Source organism: Ovis canadensis, chromosome 5 (genome assembly GCF_042477335.2).
Source record: "Ovis canadensis isolate MfBH-ARS-UI-01 breed Bighorn chromosome 5, ARS-UI_OviCan_v2, whole genome shotgun sequence".
Lineage (NCBI taxonomy): Eukaryota > Metazoa > Chordata > Mammalia > Artiodactyla > Bovidae > Ovis > Ovis canadensis.
Window position 1 is genome coordinate 35357700 of NC_091249.1, and position 25485 is coordinate 35383184.

The 25485-nt window shown below is 39.1% G+C and overlaps 1 protein-coding gene across 1 annotated transcript in view; it reads left to right on the plus strand.

The window, feature by feature from the left end:
• The window catches only part of MEIKIN (meiotic kinetochore factor), a 123537-nt gene that overhangs the window by 42298 nt on the left and 55754 nt on the right, over nucleotides 1-25485 (plus strand). Inside the window, exons 8-11 of the mRNA XM_069591595.1 lie at nucleotides 5090-5142; nucleotides 18400-18470; nucleotides 21245-21409; nucleotides 22486-22566. Coding sequence (XP_069447696.1) covers nucleotides 5090-5142; nucleotides 18400-18470; nucleotides 21245-21409; nucleotides 22486-22566 — 370 coding nt within the window. The remainder of the gene's footprint in view (nucleotides 1-5089; nucleotides 5143-18399; nucleotides 18471-21244; nucleotides 21410-22485; nucleotides 22567-25485) is intronic.

Here is a 25485-nt window from a genome sequence, read left to right on the forward strand (position 1 = left end):
TTGTATCATCAAATGCAAAATCTGAGAACATCATAAAAGCAGCAAGTGAGAGCGTCCTCAGTTCAGTTCGGTTCAGTCTCTCAGTCGTGTCCGACTTTTTGTGACCCCATGAATCGCAGCACGCCAGGCCTCCCTATCCATCACCAACTCCCAGAGTTCACTCAGACTCGCATCCATCGAGTCAGTGATGCCATCCAGCCATCTCATCCTCGGTCATCCCCTTCTCCTCCTGCTCCCAATCCCTCCCAGCATCAGAGTCTTTTCCAATGAGTCAACTCTTCGCATGAGGTGGCCAAAGTACTGGAGTTTCAGCTTTAGCATCATTCCTTCCAAGGAAATCCCAGGGCTGATCTCCTTCAGAATGGACTGGTTGGATCTCTTTGCAGTCCAAGGGACCCTCAAGAGTCTTCTCCAACACCACAGTTCAAAAGCATCAATTCTTTGGCACTCAGCCTTCTTCGCAGTCCAACTCTAACATCCATACATGACCACAGGAAAAACCATAGCCTTGATTAGACGGACCTTTGTTGGCAAAGTAATGTCTCTGCTTTTCAATATGCTATCTGGTTTGGTCGTAACTTTTCTTCCAAGGAGTAAGCGTCTTTTAATTTCATGGCTGCAGTCACCATCTGCAGTGATTTCGGAGCCCAAAAAAATGAAGTCTGACACTGTTTCCCCTGTTTCCTCATCTATTTGCGATGAAGTGATGGGACCAGATGCCATGATCTTTGTTTTCTGAGTGTTGAGCTTTAAGCCAACTTTTTCACTCTCCTCTTTCACTTTCATCAAGAAGTTTTTTAGTTCCTCTTCACTTTCTGCCATAAGGGTGGTGTCATCTGCATATCTGAGGTTATTGATATTTCTCCTGGCAATCTTGATTCCAGCTTGTGCTTCCTCCAGCCCAGCGTTTCTCATGATATACTCTGCATATAAGTTAAATAAGCAGAGTGACAATATACAGCCTTGACGTACTCCTTTTCCTATTTGGAACCAGTCTGTTGTTCCATGTCCAGTTCTAACTGTTGCTTCCTGACCTGCATATAAGTTTCTCAAGAGGCAGGTCAGGTGGTCTGGTATTTCCGTCTCTTTCAGAATTTTCCACAGTTTATTGTGATCCACACAGTCAAAGGCTTTGGCATAGTCAGTAAAGCAGAAATAGATGTTTTTCTGGAACTCTCTTGCTTTTTCCATGATCCAGCAGATGTTGGCAATTTGATCTCTGGTTCTCCTGCCTTTTCTGAAACCAGCTTGAACATCTGGAAGTTCACAGTTCACATATTGCTGAAGCCTGGCTTGGAGAATTTTGAGCATTACTTAACTAGCATGTGAGATGAGTGCAATTGTGCAGTAGTTTGAGCATTCTTTTGCATTGCCTTTCTTTGGGATTGGAATGAAAACTGACCTTTTCCAGTCCTGTGGCCACTGCTGAGTTTTCCAAATTTGCTGGCATATTGAGTGCAGCACTTTCACAGCATCATCTTTCAGGATTTAAAATAGCTCAACTAGAATTCCATCACCTCCACTAGCTTTGTTCGTAGTGATGCTTTCTAAGGCCCACTTGACTTCACATTCCAGGATGTCCGGCTCTAGGTGAGTGATCACACCCTCATGATTATTTTGGTCTTGAAGATCTTTTTTGTACAGTTCTTCTGTGTATTCTTGCCACCTCTTCTTAATATCTTCTGCTTCTGTTAGGTCCATAGCATTTCTGTCTGTTATCGAGCCCATCTTTGCATGAAATGTAGGGCAATTTTACCTTGAACCCTTCAAAATATAATACTTCATGTTTGAAAGTGTCAGCATTTGGTTATCTGTCATGCCCAAAGGGCACCAAGGACATGTTATAATAATATCAATTAAGATCAGGATAGACCTTTCCTATTTTTTCCTACAATTCCTTCCTGCTGCTCCAATGCCAGAGAATCCTAAAGAGTAGTTAGCAAATGGGGGAGGAAAAAGAACAAAAAATAGAAGGGGAAAAAAAGACTATAGTTGCCCTCACTTCAGAAGTCTAACTCAGAGCTAGGTTGGGAAAAGGAAGAGGTTTAAATTAAATAATAAGAGTTTGGTGTTGTGATATTATGTATTTTAGTTGCTCAGTCATGTCCGACTCTTTGCAACCCCATGAACCATAGCCTGCCAGGCCCCTGTCCATGGAATTCTCCAGGCAAGAATACTGGAGTGGATTGCCATTTCTTTCTCCAGGGGATCTTCCCAACCCAGGGACTGAACCTCAGTCTCCTGCATTGCTGGCAGATCCTTTACCATCTGAGCCACCAGGGAAACATTGTAACTGGTAATCTTGCTTTAGTACTTAAGTCCCAGGTAAGGAGGTGCTCATTTGTCTTTGCTTTGCAGCCAAGTTCTGTGATTTACAGTTATCACAAACCTGGCACAGGAGTTTCTGCTTGTTACCCCAGTGCAGTTTTGGAAATCCAAAACAGTTTCCCTGAGCAATCTTCCTGAGAAGCCTGTAGAAGTTGACATTGTCCGCTTTTAGCCACTAGATGGTGATAGTGCAGAATCCAGGTTTTCTTGTGACATATTCTGAAGACATCCAGCAGGTTAAAGAGGCTTAAGTAATGAGGAATGTTTTATGCTGTTAATATGAGTAGACAGGCTGAATGGTAGGTAGGCAGTGGGAGCAAGCTCTCCGTGTGGGCATGGGTAACACACCTTCTCTTCAGCAGGCATCAGCATAATCGTGCAGTGCTTCTCAAGCTACTTGTGCTAAAAGGCTGGGTTTTTATTTTCAGACTGTGTTTCAGTGCCTCTAGTTTTGAAGAAGACCAATAGTGGGGTTTTTATTACCTAAAACTGTGTGTTTATTACCAGAGAGTACCACAAAAACAGTAGAATACACATGAAATTTTATTTGGGGCAAAAAAGTACTATTTTTGACAGGATGAATTTATTGTATTTGTATTGTATTGTATTTGTTTCTTTTTTTTCTATTTTTACAATTGAAGTATAGTTGACTTACAGTGTTGTGTTAATTTCTGCTGTGCAACAAATTTATTTGGTTTTACATACATATTGTTTTTTAAGTATTATTTTCCTTTATGCTTTGTCATAGGATATTGAATACATTAATAGTTCTCTATTCTATACAGTATGTTCTCTATGCAGTTGTTCATTCATTCAATATGTAAAAGCTTACATCTGCTAAGCTCAACCTCCCACTCTATTCCTCCTATAACCCCTTTCTGCTTGGCAATCGCCAGTCTGTTCTCTGTGTCTCTGATTCTGCTATTTCATAGATCGGCTCGTTTGTGTCATAGTTTAGATTCCGTATATAAGTTATATGATAATCTCTGGTTGCATCCATGTTGCTGCAAATGGCATTACTCTATCCTTTTTTATGGTTGAGTAGTATTTTATATATGTATATTCCATTGTATACACACACCACATCTTCTCTATCCTTTCAGCTGTTGATGGACATTTAGGTTGTTTCCGTGTCTTGGTTATTGTGAATACTGCTGCTATGAACACAGGGTATGTGCGTCTTTGAATTATAGTTTTCAGTTCAATTCAGTTCAGTCACTCAGTCGTGTCCGACTCTTTGCGACCCCATGAATTGCATTATAGTTTTAAATTTGTCTTTTTGACAGGATGAATTTAAAGGGGAAATATGAAGGAGTAAAATTCTTTTTGCTTACTGAGTTCAACTTTTCACTAAAGCAGTAATAGGAATTTTAAAATAATCCTTTCACATTTAGTTTTCAAGTCCACTGGGAACTCAGAAATCCCACTTTGGTGATCAAAGGCTGAGCTTTAGTCTTTTTGTATTCTTATAATAAATAATCCTCTTTCACACATTTGATTGGGGGCAGTCTCATTTATGAAAGTATGAAATAGAAAAAGAATATTAATTTTTTTAAGTATTATCTCTCATGTTACTTGAGATCCTTACCAGCAGAATCCTAGAAGACAAGACTGCTATTCTTTTTGCATAAATGAGACAATCATGACTCAAAACAGGTTGAGTAACTTTCCCAAGGACTCTTAAGTGTGAGTAGCAGACCTGAGCTTTAAATCGAGATCTGTCTGATTCTAAATGCTGGAGAGAGGGTGGAGAAAAGGGAACCCTCTTACACTGTTGGTGGGAATGCAAACTAGTACGGTCACTATAGAGAACAGTGTGGAGATTCCTTAATAAACTGGAAATAGAACTGCCATACGACCCAAGCAATCCCACTGCTGGGCATATACACCGAGGAAACCAGAATTGAAAGACATACGTGCACCCCAATGTTTATCACAGCACTGTTTACAATAGCCAGGACATGGAAGCAACCAAATGTCCATCAGCAGATGAATGGATAAGAAAGCTGTGGTACATATACAGAATGGAATATTACTCAGCCATTAAAAAAGAATGCCTTTGAATCAATTCTAATGAGGTGGATGAAACTGGAGCCTATTATACAGAGTGAAGTAAGTCAGAAAGAAAAACACCAATACAGTACATTAATGCATATATATGGAATTTAGAAAGATGATAACAATGACCCTGTATGCGAGACAGCAAAAGAGACACAGAGATAAAGAACAGACTTTTGGACTCTGTGGGAGAAGGTGAGGGTTGGATGATTTGAAAGAATAGCTTTGAAACATGTATATTACCATATGTGAAACAGATCGCCAGTCCAGGTTCGATGCATGAGACAGGGCGCTCAGGGCCAGTGCACTGGGACAACCCTGAGGGATGGGATGGGGATGGAAGTGGGAGGGGAGTTCAGGATGGGGGACATGTGTACACTCGTGGCTGATTTGTGTTGATGTATGGCAAAAGCCACTATAATATTGTAAAGTAATTAGCCTCCAATTAAAATAAATTAATTAATGAAAAAATAAAAAAATAAATACTATGCTTTGTACCTGTTGTCTCACACTGATGGATACACATATTGCCTTTTCAAAAAACTATTAGTTCATATAGATATATTAACATTTTTCTAACTAGTTGTATTTTTTCTACAGGATAATTGATTGCATAGGAATGTCCTTACTTTAAGTATTATTTGAAGATTCTCAAAAGTTACTCAAACAGTAAAAGAATTCCATTAATTTGTTCTTGTTCTAGCATGACGATGTTAGCAGACCAAAGTATTTCTCCAGAACCAAAGGCAGAATCAGGTAATTAATAATGAAATTTGAATCAGGTTCACATTCAGAATCATGTAATTAATAATGTAACTAATCATTTTTATAATCGTCTATTTTTTTATTTTTGTCACAGTATGATATATGTTAAGAAAACTGGTAGCCCAGGAAATTGAGTGCTTTTTAGTGTGTGGTTGTATTTAAGAAATGAAGATGTGTGAGGTTAGTTCTTAACTATCCCCACAGTACCTCTCATTAATTCATTTAATAAACATCTACTGGGTGTATATTCTATACTAGGCATTACTGATATATACCAACAGGGAATGATATATTTTTCCTGTCCTTGTAAATTTCAATCATAGGAGAAGAAGGTAATCAGTTAACAGATACATTGAAGTTATGCGTGATGATTGAAAAATAAAAGAAACAACAAAATGCCTTGCATTTTTTGGCCCTCTATTATGCAGTTTATTATTAGAATGAACTTAGCAAGACATTTACAACCTTATTAACATCTGCTTCATTTCAGATTTCTATTTTCTTTATTTCCTGCAGTAAGTTTTATAGCATTTGTTTAGGGATAAATTTAAAGAATTGCTTGCTTTGTTCCTAATGCTTATAAAAGTCTGTATAAGCTGGAAAAAAAAGAATTTTTGGTGTTATCTTTACTTTAAGCAGGTATCTTAATGAGCATTTAGAAAATGCTAGGTATTAAGAAGTATGGGCATAAAAATGATTAAGGTGGTTTCCATCCTAAGGGAAATGGATCGGTGATAAAAACTAAACTTGTAAAAGCACACATCCTTGAAAAGAGTAACACCTACTACCCTGGAGGATGAGCATTAGAAGAAAGATTTGTTTTATAGATAAAAGATTAAGGAGCTTGTGAACAAGAGAAGAAAGGTATGAAAGGGAAAGTTGGTAAGGGTACCAAAAACAATCATGATTTTATCTAGATCTTGGCAAATAAAAAGTTTCGATTTGCAGTGGAAAATATCTATAAAGCCTGGCAGTAAGGCTGAATAGTCATTCTGTAATTATGTATGCTTTTGTATTCTTATTATTATGTGGTTGATTGACTTAAATTTTAAAATTAAATAAATCACATTTTGCTCTAGCGGTATTCTTCACATATTCCTTAATTCAGCATATCCGTTTGTTCCAGTTGTTTGTCAGGCTCTAAACTAAATGTTAGGAAACCAAGAAATGGCTATATTTCTGACCTCAAGGATCCAATAGTCTAGTAATAGAAACAAACAAGAAATTACTTCTCAGACTTCTGCTCAACCTTCTTTGCAAACTTACCTACTACTATTGGTTATTAAATGTGGGAGTTCTTAAAGGCTGATTCCTTGATTTTAATCTCCTTTCAGTCTACCCATTGATATGTATAAGTGTCCTATAAAAGGCAGGACTTCCAAATTTTCCATTCTAGACTCTCTTCTCTGGATGCAGCTGCCTCTGGACATCTCCCCTTGGATGATGTAGAGATACCTTATCTCATCATTCATTAATTTCCCTCATTCAGCAAATATTTATTAAGCACTCATGGTGTAACACAAACTATTTTAGTTGCTGGGGAACATGACAAATTCCGTGCCCTAACATAGTATATGTTATAGTAGAGAAAGAAAGATAATAAACAGATAAACAAGTACATATAACAATGTCAGAAATAAGAGTAATGTAGGACAAAAAGGAAGGTACAAACACAGAGTGTGGCTAGGGATGCTGTTTTGGACAAGTTAATCAGGGTAGGCCTTTCTGAGGACGGGACATTTGCACAGAGCTTGAATGAAGTGAGAGAGTGGGCTATGTGAAAAATCTGAGGGCAGAGCATGCCAGGCGAAGGGAATAATAGGAGGAAAGGCCATGAGATGGGAATGTGTTTAGCATGTTTGAAGTAAAGAGGTTAGTGTGAAAAGAGGAGCAAAATAAGGAAGTAAAAACGAATAGTCGAGGACATCCCTGGTGACTCAGTGGATAAGCATCTACCTGCCAATACAGGGAACATGGGTTCAGTCCCTGGCCTGAGAAGATTCCACAGGCCACAGAGCACCTAAGCCCATGTGCTACAACTACTGAGCCCAGGCTCTGGAACCTGCAGGCCACAATTAGTGGGCCGGTGTGTACTGAAGCCAGTACACCTAGAGCCTGTGCTCCTCAACAAGAGAAGCCACTGCAATGACAAGCCCCCTCATGACAAGAAGAGTAGACCCTGCTTGCTGCAACCAAGGAAAGCCCATGTGCAGCAACAAAGACACAGAGCAGCCAAAAATAAAAAGAATTAATTAAAAAATATTTTTAAAAAATTTCTGATGGAGTGTTAATCTTAAAAAAAAAAAAGAATGGATGAATTGTGGTCACAGAGCAAGTAGTATAAGGTAGTCTTATATGCCATCACAAGGAGGAGGAATTTTTTTCTGAATGTTCTGATAAGTGCATTTAGAGTAGAGGAAGGACATGATAAGGTACATATTTTAGAATTATTTTCTGGCTACTGTGTGGAGAACAGACTAAGGGGGCAGAGTAGAGGCAAGAAAACATTGTCAGATAAACTACTGGAATGGTCAAATAATAGTGTTTGAGACTTAAGTGGTAGCAGTGGTCTGATCTGAAATATATTTTAAAGGCAGATGGGCCAGGTTTTCTGATTAGACTCCTTAATGGGTAAGAGAGAAAAGTCAAGAATGACTCTTAAATTATTGGTTTGAGCAACTAGATGACTATTGATATCATTTCTTGCAATAGGGACATTGTAGGGCAGAGCAAGTTAGGAGAGTGACTAAGAGACTTTGATTTGCACATATTAACTTCTTTCTGTCAGCTCATGTACATAATGTTCCATGAAAGAATAAATAAACAAATATGCATATACTCAATATATTCAATATATATGAAGCTCAAGATCAGGCAAGATTATTCTGGAAGACAGAAGTCAGAATAATGATAATCTTTAGAAAGGGAGATGAGTACAGTTCAGTCGTGCAGTCATGTCTGACTCTTTGCAACTGCAGCATGGAGTGCAGCATGCCAGGCCTCCCTGCCCATCACCAACACCCAGAGTTCATACAAATTCATGTCCATTGAGTCAGTGATGCCCTCCAATCATCTCCTCCTCTGTCATCCCCTTATGAGTCAGCTCTTTATATCAGGTGACCAAAGTATTGGAGTTTCAGCTTCAGCATCAGTCCTTCCAATGAACACTCAGGACTGATTTCTTTTAGGATAGACTAGTTGGATCTCCCTGCAGTTCAAGGGACTCTCAAGAGTCCTCTCCAACACCATATGCAAAAGCATCAATTCTTTGTCGCTCAGCTTTCTTTATAGTCCAACTCTCACATCCATACATGACTACTGGAAAAACCATAGCCTTGACTAAATGGACCTTTGTTGACAAGTAATATCTCTGTTTTTTAATATGCTGTCTAGGTTGGCCATAATGTTCCTTCCAAAGAATAAGCATCTTTTAATTTCATGGCTGTAGTCACCATCTGCAGTGATTTTGGAGCCCCAAAAAATAAAGTCTGATACTGTTTCCCCATCTATTTCCCATGAAGTGATGGGACTGGATGTCATGATCTTTGTTTTCTGAATGTTGAGATTTAAGCCAACTCTTTCACTTCTCCTCTTTCACTTTCATCAAGAGGCTTTTTAGTTCCTCTTCCCTTTCTGCCATAAGGGTGGTGTCATCTGCATATCTGAGGTTATTGATATTTCTCCCGGCAATCTTGATTCCAGCTTGTGCTTCATCCAGCCCAGAATTTCTCATGATATACTCTGCATATAAGTTAAATAAGCAGGGTGGCAATATACAGCCTTGACGTACTCCTTTTCCTGTTTGGAACCAGTCTGTTGTTCCATGTCCAGTTCTAACTGTTGCTTCCTGACCTGTATACAGATTTCTCAAGAGGCAGGTCAGGTGGTCTGGTATTCCCATCTTTTTCAGAATTTTCCACAGTTTATTGGGATCCACACAATCAGAGGCTTTGGCATAGTCAATAAAGCAGAAATAGATGTTTTTCTGGAACTCTCTTGCTTTTTCCATTATCCAGCAGATGTTGGCAGTTTGATCTCTGGTTCCTCTCCCTTTTCTAAAACCAGCTTGAACATCTGGAAGTTCCCGGTTCACGTATTGTTGAAGCCTGGCTTGGAGAATTTGGAGCATTACTTTACTAGCATGTGAGATGAGTGCAATTGTGCGGTAGTTTGAGCATTCTTTGGCATTGCCTTTCTTTGGGATTGGAATGAAAACTGACCTTTTCCAGTCCTGTGGCCACTGCTGAGTTTTCCAAATTTGCTGGCATATTGAGTGCAGCACTTCACAGCATCATCTTTCAGGATTTGAAATAGCTCAACTGGAATTCCATCACCTCCACTAGCTTTGTTCGTAGTGATGCTTCCTAAGGCCCACTTGACTTCACATTCCAAGATGTCTGGCTCTAGGTGAGTGATCACACCATCGTGATTATCTGGGTTGTGAAAATCTTTTTTGTACAGTCCTTCTGTGTATTCTTGCCACCTCTTCTTAATATCTTCTGCTTCTATTAGGTCCCTACCATTTCTGTCCTTTATTGAGCCCATCTTTGCATGAAATGTTCCCTTGGTATCTCTAATTTTCTTGAAGAGATCTCTAGTCTTTCCCATCCTATTGTTTTCCTCTATTTCTTTGCACTGATCACTGAGGAAGGCTTTCTTATCTCTCCGTGCTATTCTTTGGAACTCTGCATTCAAATGGGTATAACTTTCCTTTTCTCCTTTGCTTTTCAGTTCTCTTCCTTTCAGAGCTATTTGTAAGGCCTCCTCAGACAGCCATTTTGCTTTTTTGCATTTCTTTTTCTTGGGGAGATACTAACTGGGAAAGAAAATGTAGGAAACTTCTGCGGTGTTGGAAATATTTTATGTCTTGACCTAGGGGATAACTATGTGGACGAATCCATGTAAATACAAGAGTTGTCCCCACTACTGTATATATGGATTATGTTGGAAAATATTAAAACTTCAAGAGGCTTATTAACCTTCAGTTGGGGATGTCATGAAAGCAATTTGTGACACAAGAGCCCAGAGTTCAAGGCAGAGACTGTGGCTGTAGATAAACATTTAGAGTCCGATATAGAGGTTTCGGGAGAAGGCAATGGCAACCCACCCCAGTACTCTTGCCTGGAAAATCTCATGGACGGAGGAGCCTGGTAGGCTGCAGTCCATGGGGTCGGGAAGAGTTGGAGACGACTGAATGACTTCACTTTCACTTTTCACTTTCATGCATTGGAGAAGGAAATGGCAACCCACTTCAGTGTTCTTGCCTGGAGAATCCCAGGGACGGGGGAGCCTAGTGGGCTGCCATCTGTGGGGTCACACAGATTCAGACACAACTGAAGCGACTTAGCAGCAGCAGCAGCATAGAGGTTCGAAGCCATAAGAGTAGTTGAGTCATGTATGAAGAGAAAATTTTTAAAAAGATATGTAAGAAAGAATGTGAATGGAACACTTCAACAGTTAGAAGCAGCTATAACAGAAGTTTCCAAGAGGTTAAACAGAAATAGTCGATGAGTTGTCACAACCAAGACTTAGCCTAGTCTTCCTTGTCCAGTGTCCTCCAACTCAGCAAATGTAGCTTAGTAAACTGAAACATGGGACCATCCTCAAAACCTTCTGCTTTGTCATTCCTGTCTCTAATCTGTTTCCAAGTCCTGGTACTAATTTTATCTTTTACAGAACTATCAAACCTACAGCTTCTCCTTACATTGGAAGATGAAGGTGAGAGGAATAATTAGCCTCAAATGTTGCCAGATTTAGCAAACAAAATTACACAATGCCCGAAACTTCAGAAAAGCAGCAAATAATTTTTAATAGAATTGTATCATAAACATTGCATAAATTGCACTGTTACATGGAAAATACTTATAGTAAAAAAAAAAATTTGTCATTCATCTGAAATTTGGTTGGGCATCCTGTATTTAATTTAGCAACATATTAGCCTCTGCAGTGAGGCTATAATATGTAATACAAGGATAAGAAAAACAATATTTTGTGTGCCAGTTTGAAGAGGTTAAGTTTTAACTTGAGGGTAATAAAAAAACCTCTGAAGGGTTTTAAGCAAGTTTTAGATTTGTATTAATATTTTGGGTATACAATGTGGACAGTGGACTTTAGAGGGAGGTGATTATTCGAAGCTATCTAACTGGTGAGTGTAGGGGTACAGATAAAGTTAACATTATTCTCAATGATGAAAAACTGAAAGCATTCCCCCTAATATCAGGAAAAGACAAGCATGTCCACTTTCACCACTGTTAATCAACATAGTTCTGGAAGTCCTAGCTATAGCAATCAGAGAAGAAAAAGAAATAAAAGGAATCCAGATCAGAAAAGAAGAAGTAAAGCTCTCACTGTTTGCAGATGACATGATAGATAGTGTACATAGAAAACCCCAAAGATCCTATCAGAAAATTACTAGAGCTAATCAGTGAATTCAGCAAAGTCACAGGATACAAAATCAGTTCACAGAAATCACTTGCATTTCTATATACTAACAATGAAAAATCAGAAAGAGAAATTAAGGAATCAATCCCATTCACCACTGCAACAAAAAGAATAAAATATCTAGGAATAAACTTGCCTAAGGAGACAAAAGAACTATACACAGAAAATTATAAGACACTGATGAAAGAAATCAAAGATGACATGAACAGGTGTAGAGAGATTCCATGTTCCTGGGTAGGAAGAATCAATATTGTGAAAATGATTTACTACCAAATGCAAAATACAGACTCAATGAGATCCCTATCAAATTACCAAGGGCATTTCCCACAGAACTAGAACAAAAGATTTCACAAACATATGGAAACATAAAAGACTGTGAATAGCCAAAGGAGTCTTGAGAAAGAAGAATGGTGCTGGAGGAATCAACCTTCCTGACTTCAGATGATACTACAAAGCTACAGTCATCAAGACAGTATGGTACTGGCACAAGAACAGAAATATAGACCAATGGAACAAGATAGAAAGCCCAGAAATAAACCCATGCACCTATGGGTATCTTTTTTTGTTGTTGACAAAGGAGGCAAAAATATACAATGGGGCAAAGACAATGTGGCAAAACCTCTTCAACAAATGGTGCTGGGAAAACTGGACAGCTACGTGTAAAAGAATGAAATTAGAACACTTCCTAACACCATACACAAAGATAAACTGGAAATGGATTCAGTTCAGTTCAGTTCAGTCACTCAGTCACGTCCTACTCTTTGCGACCCCATGAATTGCAGCACGCCAGGCCTCCATGTCCATCACCAACTCCCGGAGTTCACTCAGACTCACGTCCATCGAGTCCATGATGCCATCCAACCATCTCATCCTTGGTCGTCCCCTTCTTCTCCTGACCCCAATCAGAGCATCAGAGTCTTTTCCAATGAGTCAACTCTTTGCATGAGGTGGCCAAAGTACTGGAGCTTCAGCTTTAGCATCATTCCTTCCAAAGAAATCCCAGGGTTGATCTCCTTCAGAATGGACTGATTGGATCTCCTTGCAGTCCAAGGGACCCTCAAAAGTCTTCTCCAACACCACAGTTCAAAAGCATCAATTCTTCGGCGCTCAGCCTTCTTCACAGTCCAACTCTAACATCCATACATGACCACAGGAAAAACCATAGCCTTGACTAGACGGACCTTAGTCAGCAAAGTAATGTCTCTGCTTTTGAATATACTATCTAGGTTGGTCATAATTTTTCTTCCAAGGAGTAAGCGTCTTTTAATTTCATGGCTGGAGTCACCATATGCAGTGATTTCGGAGCCCAGAAATATAAAGTCTGACACTGTTTCCACTGTTTCCCCATCTATTTCCCATGAAATGCTGAGACCAAATGCCATGATCTTCGTTTTCTGAATGTTGAGCTTTAAGCCAACTTTTTGGCTCTCCTCTTTCACTTTCATCAAGAGGCTTTTTAGCTCCTCTTCCCTTTCTGCCATAAGGGTGGTGTCATATGCATATCTGAGGTTATTGATATTTCTCCTGGCAATCTTGATTCCAGCTTGTGTTTCTTCCAGTCCAGCATTTCTCATGATGTACTCTGCATAGAAGTTAAATAAGCAGGGTGACAATATATAGCCTTGACGTACTCCTTTTCCTATATGGAGCCAGTCTGTTGTTCTGTGTCCAGTTCTAACTGCTGCTTCCTGACTTGCATACAGATTTCTCAAGAGGCAGGTCAGGTGGTCTGGTATTCCCATCTCTTTCAGAATTTTCCACAGTTTATTGTAATCCACACAGTCAGAGGCTTTGGCATAGTCAATAAAGCAGAAATAGATGTTTTTCTGGAACTCTCTTGCTTTTTCCATTATCCAGCAGATGTTGGCAGTTTGATCTCTGGTTCCTCTGCCTTTTCTAAAACCAGCTTGCACATCAGGAAGTTCACGGTTCACATAGTGCTGAAGCCTGGCTTGGAGAATTTGGAGCATTACTTAACTAGCATGTGAGATGAGTGCAATTGTGCGGTAGTTTGAGCATTCTTTTGCATTGCCTTTCTTTGGGATTGGAATGAAAACTGACCTTTTCCAGTCCTGTGGCCACTGCTGAGTTTTCCAAATTTGCTGGCATATTGAGTGCAGCACTTTCACAGCATCATCTTTCAGGATTTGAAGCAGCTCAACCGGAATTCCATCACCTCCACTACCTTTGTTCGTAGTGATGCTTTCTAAGGCCCACTTGACTTCACATTCCAGGATGTCTGGCTCTAGATTAGTGATTGCACCATCATGATTATCTGGGTCTTGAAGATCTTTTTTGTACAGTTCTTCCATGTATTCTTGCCACCTCTTCTTAATATCTTCTGCTTCTGTGAGGTCCATACCATTTCTGTCCTTTATCGAGCCCATCTTTGCATGAAATGTTCCCTTGGTATCTCTAATTTTCTTAAAGAGATCTCTAGTCTTTCCCATTCTGTTCTTTTCCTCTATTTCTTTGCATTGATCACTGAAGGCTTTCTTATCTCTTCTTGCTATGCTTTGGAACTCTGCATTCAGATGCTTATATCTTTCCTTTTCTCCTTGGCTTTTCACCTCTCTTCTTTTCACAGCTATTTGTAAGGCCTCCCCAGACTGCCATTTTGCTTTTTTGCATTTCTTTTCATGGGGATGGTCTTGATCCCTGTCTCCTGTACAATGTCATGAACCTCATTCAATAGTTCATCAGGCACTCTATCAGATCTAGGCCCTTAAATCTATTTCTCATTTTCGCTATATAATCATAAGGGATTTGATTTAGGTCATACCTGAATGGTCTAGCGGTTTTCCCTACTTTCTTCAATTTAAGTCTGAATTTAGTAATAAGGAGTTCATGATCTGAGCCACAGTCAGCTCCTGGTCTTGTTTTTGTTGACTGTATAGAGCTTCTCCATCTTTGGCTGCAGAGAATATAATCAGTCTGATTTTGGTGTTGACCATCTGGTGATGTCCATGTGTAGAGTTTTCTCTTGTGGTGTTGGAAGAGGGTGTTTGCTATGACTAGTGCATTTTCTTGGCAAAACTCTATTAGTCTTTTCCCTGCTTCATTCCGCATTCCAAGGCCAAATTTGCCTGTTACTCCAGGTGTTTCTTGACTTTCTACTTTGCATTCCAGTCGCCTATAATCAAAAGGACATCTCTTTTGGGTGTTAATTCTAAAAGGTCTTGTAGGTATTCATAAAACTGTTCAACTTCAGTTTCTTCAGCATTACTCATTGGGGCATAGACTTGGATAACTGTGATATTGAATGGTTTGCCTTGGAGACGAACAGAGATCATTCTGTCATTTTTGAGATTGCATCCAAGTACTGCATTTTGGACTCTTTTGTTGATCATGATGGCTACTCCATTATTTCTGAGGGATTCCTGCCTGCAGTAGTAGATATAATGGTCATCTGAGTTAAATTCACCCATTCCAGTCCATTTTAGTTCGCTGATTCCTAGAATGTTGACGTTCACCCTTGCCATCTCTTGTTTGACCACTTCCAATTTGCCTCGATTCATGGACTAGTGCAGGTGGCAGCAGCCGGCCGGCGCACTAAGCGCAGCCGAGAGCTATTCCACGTCCGAAGTCAGGGACAGCGGCCCAGAGTGCAAGGCTGTGACAGTGCAGGAACGGCCGGGAGGAGCCACCCTGCGTCTGAGGTCAGTGGCGGCCGGGAGGAGACACCCTGCGTCCGAGGCCAGTGGCAGCCGGGAGGAGACATCCAATGTCCGAGGCCAGCATTGGCCGGGAGAAGCCACCCCGAGCCCGAGGCCAGGGGTGGCAGCTGGGAGGAACCACCCACGCCTGAAGCCAGGGCCGAGAAGTGGTGGCTGAGCAGGCACAGCAGGGCCTAGAGGAGCTATCCCATGTTGAAGGTCAGGAACGGGGTCAGTAAGGAGATACCCCTCGTCCAAGGTAAGGAGCAGTGGCTGTGCTTTGCTGGAGCAGCTGTGAAGAGATACCCCACGCCCAAGGTAAGAGAAACCCAAGTAAGATGGTAGGTGTTGCAAGAGGGCATCAGAGGACAGACACACTGAAACCATACTCAGAGAAAACTAGTCAATCTATTCACACTAGGACCACAGCCTTGTCTAACTCAATGAAACCAAGCCATGCCTGCGGGGCAACCCAAGACGGGTGGGTCATGGTGGAGAGGTCTGACAGAATGTGGTCCACTGGAGAAGGGAATGGCAAACCACTTCAGTATTCTTGCCTTGAGAACCCCATGAACAGTATGAAAAGGCAAAATGATAGGATACCGAAAGAGGAACTCCGCAGGTCATTAGGTGCCCAGTATGCTACTGGAGATCAGTGGAGAAATAACTCCAGAAAGAATGAAGGGATGGAACCAAAGCAAAACACAATACTTAGTTGTGGAAATGGATTAAAGACCTAAATGTAAGACCAGAAACTATAAAACTCTTAGAGGAAAACAGGCAGAACACTCGATGACATAAAGCAAAGCAAGATCCTCTATGATCCACCTCCTAGAGTAATGGAAACAAAAACAAAAGTAAACAAGTGGGACGTGATTAAATTTAAAAGCTTTTGCACAGCAAAGGAAACTACAAGCAAGGAGAAAAGACAGCCCTCAGAATGGGAAAAAATAATAGCAAATGAAACAACTGACAAAGGATTAATTTCTAAACTATACAAGCAGTTCATACAAGTCAATGCCAGAAAAACAAACAACCCAGTCAAAAAGTGGGAAAAAGACCGAAACAGACATTTCTCCAAAGAAGACATACAGATGGCTAATAAACACATAAAAAGATGCTCAATATCACTCATTATTAGAGAAATGCAAATCAAAACTACAATGAGGTATCACCTCACACCAGTCAGAATGGCCATCATCAAAAAGTCTACAAACAATAAATGCTGGAGAGAGAGTGGAGAAAAGGGAACGCTCTTGCACTGTTGGTGGGAATGTAAATTGATATAGCCACTATGGAAGACAGTATGGAGATTGCTCAAAAACTAGGAATAAAACCACCATATGACCCAGCAATCCCACTCCTAGGCATATACCCTGAGGGAACCGAACTTGAAAAAGACACATGTAATCCCATTGTTCATTGCAGTACTGTTTACAATAGCCAGAACATGGAAGCAACCTCAATGTCCATCGACAGATGAATGGATAAAGAAGTTGTGGTACATATACACAATAGAATTTTACTCAGCCATAGAAAGGAACACATTTGAGTCAGTTCTAATGAGGTGGATGAACCTAGAGCCAATTACACAGAGTGAAGTAAGTCAGAAAGAAAAAGATAAATGTCGTATTCTAACCCATATATACGGAATCTAGAAAAATGGTGCTGAAGAATTTATTTACAGGGCAGCAGTGGACAGATAGACATAGAGAATAGACTTATGGACAAGGGGAGAGGGTGAGATATATGGACAGAGTCATATGGAAACTTACATTCCCATATGTAAAATTGATAGCCAACGGGAATTTACTGTATGCCTCAGGAAACTCAAACAGGGGGCTCTGTATCAACCTAGAGGGGTGGGATGGGTAGGGAGGTGGGAGGGAAGTTCAGAAAGGAGGGGATATATGTATACCTATGTCTGATTCATGCTAAGGTTTGACAGAAAACGACAAAATTCTGTGAAGCAATTATCCTTCAATTCAGTTCAGTTCAGTGGCTCAGTCGTGTCCAACTCTTTGCAACCCCATGAACAGCAGCACGCCAGGCCTCCCTGTCCATCACCAACTCCTGGAGTCCACCCAAACCCATGTCCATCGAGTTGATGATGCCATCCAACCATCTCATCCTCTTTGTCATCCCCTTCTCCTACACTCAATCTTTCCCAGCATCAGGGTCTTTTCAAATGAGTCAGCTCTTCGCCCAAAGTGGCCAAAGTATTGGAGTTTCAGCCTCAACATCAGTCCTTCCAATGAACACCCAGGACTGATCTCCTTTAGGATGGACTTGTTGGATCTCCTTGCAGTCCAAGGGACTCCCAAGAGTCTTCTCCAACACCACAGTTCAAAAGCATCAATTTTTCGGCGCTCAGCTTGCTTTATAGTCCAACTCTCACATCCATACATGACTACTGGAAAAACCATAGTTTTGACTAGATGGACCTTTGTTTGCAAAGTAATGTTTCTCTTTTCAATATGTTGTCTAGTTTGGTCATAACTTTCCTTCCAAGGAGTGTCTTTTAATTTCATGGGTGCAGTCACCATCTGCAGTGATTTTGGAGCCCAGAAAAATAAAGTCTGACACTGTTTCCACTGTTTCCCCATCTATCTGCCATGAAATGATGGGACCAGATGCCATGATCTTCATTTTCTGACTGTTGAGCTTTAAGCCAACTTTTTCACTCTCTTCTTTCACTTTCATCAAGAGGCTCTTTAGTTCTCCTTCACTTTCTGCCATAAGAGTGGTGTCATCTGCATATCTGCATCTCCATATCCTTCAATTAAAAAATAAATTTTTTAAAAATAAAGATGCCTGAGTGTGTTTTAAATGCTAGTAAAAAAGTTATAGTAGAAAGAGAGTGGAAATGGAAGGATAATTAAGAATTCAAGTTACATTCAACTTTTTCTACTAATTGAAAGCTAAATCTTTTATATACAGTTTATTTATTCCTATGAAACCTGGAGGTTTTGAGATAAAGACATTTTTAAGAATTCTTTCTCCTGTTACGTTGTTCAAGTTAGGTTGTTCTAAAACTACTACAAAATCAGTCATTAAAATCAATTTTGTTTTTAAATTTGAGTTCTCTTTTCTGTACTTTAGATGTAACAACAGGTGAAATAACTAACACTAACGTATATTGTTGATTTAGATAATGCATATTGTGGAGTTTTACTTGCTGAGAAAAATTACCTTTCGACCCCTGGGGAAAAAAGAGAAGAAGTAAGTATTGAAGCAGAATAACCTTATAAACCATAAATTTCGTTAATATAGAAAATACTTTTTTCTTTTAGACAATACTTTATACGAATTATTTTTCAGGTATTTAAACCAATAATTGAAAACATTTTTGGAGTTTATCAGATTACATTATTGTTGCATGCGTATATACTCTATATAAATTTAATGAAAGAAGATTAAAATGTACAATTTTTCCAGTTGCTTTTTGGATAATTGGATATCTGTTAGTAATTTAAAGTGACAATAATGCATTTGCTTTGTAGTCAAAACAGTGTTCTGTGTTAAAGAATTATAAATCAGTACATTAGGCCTGGAATCTAGTGGTCTTTGGGGAGGAATTCAGACTTGACTTTGTATACAGCAGCAGTAGCTACTATTTGAGTGGCTACTCAATGTAAGCATTATTCTAAGCAGTTTTTGTTAATTATATGTTTTTATAGCATTCCTGTTAGGTAAGTTTTTCCTTTGTTTTATTTTTTAGCTATTTGATAGCTGAGAAAAATGAAGTTTAAGTGTTAACCAATATGCTTGAGGAATTTATGGCAAGTCTTCCTTGATCTGAAGCCTATACTTTTTTCACTATACCATACTATCATTGTATAACTGGAGAGCAGATTAAAAGAGGGCAAGAGTGTCAGCAAGAAGATTCATAAATACGAAGTTACAAAGATTTTTGGTGGGAAAGTTTGGTAGCTTTAACTAGGGTGTTTTGTAGGAGATATGAAAAAATATGCATGGATTCAAGATAGTTTGCCTGTAGAGTTCATGGATTGGATATAGACGCAGAAAGAGTGAGTGGTGTCAAGAAAGACTTCTAGGTTTGTGTCTTAAGCAGCTTTGAGGGAGAAAGGTGCTATATAATGTGACAGGAAAAGCAGGAGGTCTGAAGGCACATGAAGGTGAAAATGTTGGAAGCACCACTGGCTGCAAGTTTTCAGGTCAGAAAAATAAAAGAGGAGTGTACAATATTATAGATATTTTAGAATGCATAGTATTGGACAAAATCACCTGGGAAAGAGTATCTACAGAGTAAGGAAGAGAAAGGGATCCAGGATCAATTCTTGGAAAATTCTACAGTCAGGTGGAAAAGAAAGAGTGGACAGAGAGGAGGGGAGAATAAACAGCGTATGGTATCATAGAAGATAAGGGAGGAGGACTTTTGCTTCTAAAAAGGAGAGTGGCCAGTTTTGCCAAGTGCTGCTTGCAGGTCATGTTATAAAGAATTTTGGGAAATTGAAGGACTTCCAGTTTCTGGTCTAAAATGAAAGGAATTTAGAAATCATTGCTCTGTCCTAACAAGTAGAAACCTGAACAAACTGAAAAATCAGCAACGCTTTATAGATCTGTCAAAGAAGTAAGGTCACTTGGTAAACTGCTACACCAGATCATGGAAAGACAGACAGGTGGATACAGAGAATGTTGACTTACCAGAGCAGAAACACATGAACAGAAACCTCCCTGAGAACCAGTGCTGGGGTGGGAAAACCAAAAATGTCATTGATGAATTTCTGAAGGCTCATTGTGGACAACTCAAGAGGAACCCATTCATCAGAGGAACCTCCACACTTCTGTGAGTTTTACCTGCAGAAACTGTGCCAGATCCTCATAAAGAATATCAGTGAAGAATACCCTCATGGTTCCGGTAGTGAGAAGGGAAAAGAAACCATGTTGAAATACCTCAATCATTTTAAAATATTCTATTCTTCTTAACAAAGCCTGCTCTCAGCAGAAGGTGTTTAAGATCCTAACTTGCTGGGGTTTTAGCAGAGCCTAACTTACCTGGGGAAGGGAAATACCTGATTCCAGCCAGCTCTGCCCTTCCAAGTGGAGAAAGGAAATTACCCAATTCTAGCTCCCTCTTGGAGGGATTGGGGGCAGGAGGAGAAGGGGACGACAGAGGATGAGATGGCTGGATGGCATCACTGACTCGATGGACGTGAGTCTGAGAGAACTCCAGGAGTTGGTGATGGACAGGGAGGCCTGGCGTGCTGCGATTCATGAGGTCGCAAAGAGTCGGACATGACCAAGCGACTAAACTGAACTGAACTGAGCTCCCTCTAGCCTTCTACATTGGGGAATGGAAGTGTCCAACTACTACAGGATGGTCCTTTTTAGCCATCCTGTCTCAATTTGCGGGGAGGGGAACTAAGAAGGACTGGTGATGTTCACAGTCCAGGGGCATAGGCTCAATAAAATACTGATTTAATCATAGAATTGTAGAAGGCTTCCCCTCTCCCCCCACAATTTATCAGTGCATTATTAAAGACTATTCACCACAGTTGTTATTACTCAGTACAACATGTCCACCTTTTAGCAAAAACTACAAGCCATACTAAAGGCCAGAAATTACTGTTTAAAGAGACTGAATAAGCATTGGGACCAGAGTCAGATATTACAGTAGTGTTAGAATTATCAGACCAGAAATATAAAATAACTAATTAATATGCTAAGGCAGTTACAGGAAAAAGTAGACAACATGCAATATAAGCAGAGAGATGGAAATTCTAAGAAATAATCAGAAAAGGAATGCTTGAGATCAAAAATACTATAGCAGAAATGAAGAATACTTTACCTATTTTAAGAAAAAGTTTTATCTTTAAGTTTAAACTTTGAAGTTGAGAGAATTATAGATAGAAATACATATCCCACTTAAATTATAACACACATCCCTATAACAAAAATAGGACATCTGAGAAGTGATACAAATGTTTTTATAGCACTGTGAAATGTGTCTTAGGATTCTGAATTTGTTTCAGCCTGAAAAAGATCCTGAGCCTAGAGATACAAATTTTCAAACAACCTTAAGCTCTCGTCATCTAAAAATCAAGGTTCCATCATCTCACCAGAGGTCTGTTGTGGAAAGCAGTGCAGGTAAATCAGTTGCTAAAGTTCTGCTGCCGCAGCCTCTCAAACCTGCATTGGTAAGCACTGTTCTTTTATTAGCTGATTCTTGAAAAGATTGTAAAATGAAAATGTGCTTATTAGAAAGATTTAGATGTACATAATTTCTCAGCAAAGCTAGGAAAAATTGCAGAGAATCTATATACTTACAGCTATATATAGGCAGGTATGTTTTAAATGGACTGACAGTTGACAATTGGTTTGCTTGAGACCACTGGGAAAGATTATTCAGCAGAATTAAGAGTTCAAGTGCCATATTGGAGGGGGTAATATTGGAGAAAGGAAAGCAGGGAGGAAGGAAGATTGGGGTGAAATAGCCTTAGTCTTCAATGCAGAGCTGACAAAAGCTCTCCCAGTGGGGAGGTCTGGAGCATAGATTGTCCATTACAGGAATCTTACACTGGGCTGCTATGTTCAAATGTTGGCTGAGGCTTGCCCAAGAAGGTAATGGCCTCAACCTAAAAGCTGAAGCAGATTCTAAAGATGTTGCAGCTGGGAGCTATCATCAGGTAACTATGCTCCTTCAGTGGAGCAGCGTGTATCATATGTAATATTTGCATGACAATTCCTAGGGTAGAATAATCCCTGTTGTTCAGATGAACATATTAAAAGATTATATAGCTAATAAATTAGAGAGCTAACAGGTTTAGTGTACTAGGTAAATGTACCTATAAATTTTTTGATAAAAGTTTCCTAATAAATATTCCAAATTATGTCTTGAACAACTAGTTTAAGAGATTTCTAAGCCAGAAGAGTGAAAGGAAGAAAAGGTGAAAGAAAAAAAGAAACCTAACACAACTTCCCTATGTTCAAATGTTCAAATTTTATGAGTTTGGGTTCCAGGCTTCTCAGCATATACTGACACCGTTTCAAAGAGGTTTATCATTTGTACCACTTGGAGTTTTTTTTGAAGTTGTTTAACCTAGCTCAAGTCAAACAGTTCTTTAGTTACCTGTCTAGTGGTTTAAAATTGAATTAGTAGATTAAAATGTTATTACTGTGACACATTATGATCTAGTATAAAATTATAAAATTTTGTGTTTACCGTATTATTTCTTTCTGCTGTTCAATTCTCTGTTTCACAAAATATTGATAGAACACACATTCCGGTACTTCTGATAAGAAAAGCAGAGGCCTGTTAACAAGTACTCCATCTTCGCAAACACCTGGTTTAGTGGTAAGTGTTATTATTATCATTTAGCACTTGTAGTATCTATTTTCTGGCTCTCTGTTCTCGCCCTTTTTCTATTTCTCCCAGACTAGGGGAATATTGCACATAGTCAGTAATGTCTGTATTTTCTGTTGCATAAACATATTTTCACTGGAAGTACTCTATATACTGTTATACATGAAAGAAATATTTTTCTTCTTTTAAAATTTTTTTTTACTGTGGCAAAAATACATAACAGAAAATTTGCCCTTGTAATCATTTTTAAATGTACAGTTCAAGTATATTCACATTGTTGTAACCATCATCCATACTCAGAAATTTTTCATCTTGCAAAGCTGAAATTTCATACTCATTGAATAGTAAATTCCCCATTCCTTCCTCCTCCAGTCCCTTGTAACCACCATTGTACTTTTTGTCTCTACGAATTTGACTGTTCTAGGCATTTCATATAAATGAACCATATGGTATTTGTCTTTTTTGTGACTGACTTATTTCACTCAGCATAATGTCTTCACGGTTCATCCATGTTGAAGAATATGTCAGAACTTACATCCTTATTTAAGGCTGAATGATATTCCATTGTATGAAGGTATCACATTTTGTTTGTCCATTCTTCTGTTGTTGGACATTTGGTTGCTTCCATCTTTTGGCTATTGTAAATAATGTTGCTATGGACATGGGTATACAAATGTCTCTCTGTAACCTTGTTTTGAATTCATTTGGTGTATTATTTGAAGTGGAATTGCTGGTCCTTTGGTAACTGTCATTGTAGCTTTTTGAGGAACCACCATACTTTTTTCCATGTCAGCTGCACTATTTTATATTCCCACCAGTTTACAAGGGTTCCAATTTCTCTACATCCTTGTCAACACTTATTATTTTCTGTGTTTTTCTTTAAAAAAAAAAAAACAGGTGTAAGATGGTATCTCCTTGTGGTTTCAATTTGTATTTCTCTAATGGCTAATGATGCTGAGCATCTTTTCACATGCTTATTGGTCATTTTATATCTTCTTTTGAGAAATGTCAGTTCAAGTCCTTTGTTCATTTTTAAAATCAGGTTGTTAATTTTTTTGTTGTTGAGTTGTTAGAGTTCTTAATATATTCTAGATATGAAGCCCTTATCAGATATATGGTTTACAAATATTTTCTCCCATTCTGTGGGTTACCATTTCATTCTGTTGATAGTACCCTTTGATGCACAAATTTTTAAATTTTTTTAAATTAATTTATTTAATTTAATTGGAGGCTAATTACTTTACAGTATTGTGGTGGGATTTACCATACATTGACATGTAGTCCAGTTTATCTTTTGTTCTTGTTTTTGTTGCCTGTGCTTTTGTGACATATCAAAGAAGTTATTATTAAATACAATTTCATGAAGTTTTCTCCCTGTATTTTCTTCTAAGAATTCATAATTTGCCTCTTATCCAACCTGAGTTCTTCTGAGGTTCAGCTGAACAGCAGGTATACAGCTTGCAAGTAGAGCAAGATCAGGTGTGCCTCTTCAGTACAAGCAGTCCTCACAGAAGCTCATACTGTAGCTTGCATAGTAGTCTGGAGAGAGCTCAGATACAAGAAGATGAGATTCTGTATCTTTTATAATAACACCGAGATGTAGCTTCCAGGGTCCCCACAAGGGATATGCCTAATTACAAGAGTCAGGGAAGCCCAAAATGTGTGTTTTCTAGCATTTTAAAAATTTACATTGCATGTATAATTCCTCACAATTAGATATCATTTTTACCCTAAGCAGTGTCACCTAGTAATATAGTTGACATTCTTACCTTTATCAGATTCTTAGTGGAACAGAGCTGGAGAGTTAACCAAAGATCACTTTTGCAAGATGGGAGAAAGGTATTCTGTGAACACTCTGGTCACAGTCTTTCCAGTATTCTAAAGATTAATATTTTTCCTAGAAAATGACTGTTTTTTATTCATTTTTGTTTTATCTTTTGGGTTAATATATATATATATGAGAAATGTGTTTAAAAATGATTTTTCCCCTACAAAACTAATTAATTGACTATTTTGTAAATACCAACATCTTTTTTAAATTGAGCTATAATTCACATTTTTAAAATTCACCTTGCTGAAGTATGAATTCAGTGACTTTTAGTATACTCATAAGCTTGTGCAACCACTACTACAATCCAATTAAAGAACATTTTTCATCACCCCCTTCAGTTCAGTTCAGTTAAGTTGCTCAGTCGTGTCCGACTCTTTGCTATCCCATGAGTCGCAGCACGCCAGGCCTCCCTGTCCATCACCAACTCCCAGAGTTCACTCAGACTCACGTCCATTGAGTCCGTGATGCCATCCAGCCATCTCATCCTCTGTCGTCCCCTTCTCCTCCTGCCCCCAATCCCTCCCAGCATCAAAGTCTTTTCCAATGAGTCAACTCTTCGCATGAGGTGGCTGAAGTACTGGAGTTTCAGCTTTAGCATCATTCCTTCCAAAGAACTCCCAGGGCTGATCTCCTTCAGAATGGACTGGTTGGATCTCCTTGCAGTCCAAGGGACTCTCAAGAGTTTTCTCCAACACCACAGTTCAAAAGCATCCATTCTTCGGCGCTTAGTCTTCTTCACAGTCCAACTCTCACATCCATACATGACCACAGGAAAAACCATAGCCTTGACTAGACTTAGTCAAGCAAAGTAATGTCTCTGCTTTTGAATATGCTATCTAGGTTGCTCATAACTTTTCTTCCAAGGACTAAGCGTCTTTTAATTTCATGGCTGCAGTCACTATCTGCAGTGATTTTGGAGCCCACAAAAATAAAGTCTGAAACTGTTTCCACTGTTTCCCCATCTATTTCCCATGAAGTGATGGGACCGGATGCCATGATCTTCGTTTTCTGAATGTTGAGCTTTAGGCCAACTTTTTCACTCTCCACTTTCACTTTCATCAAGAGGCTTTTTAGTTTCT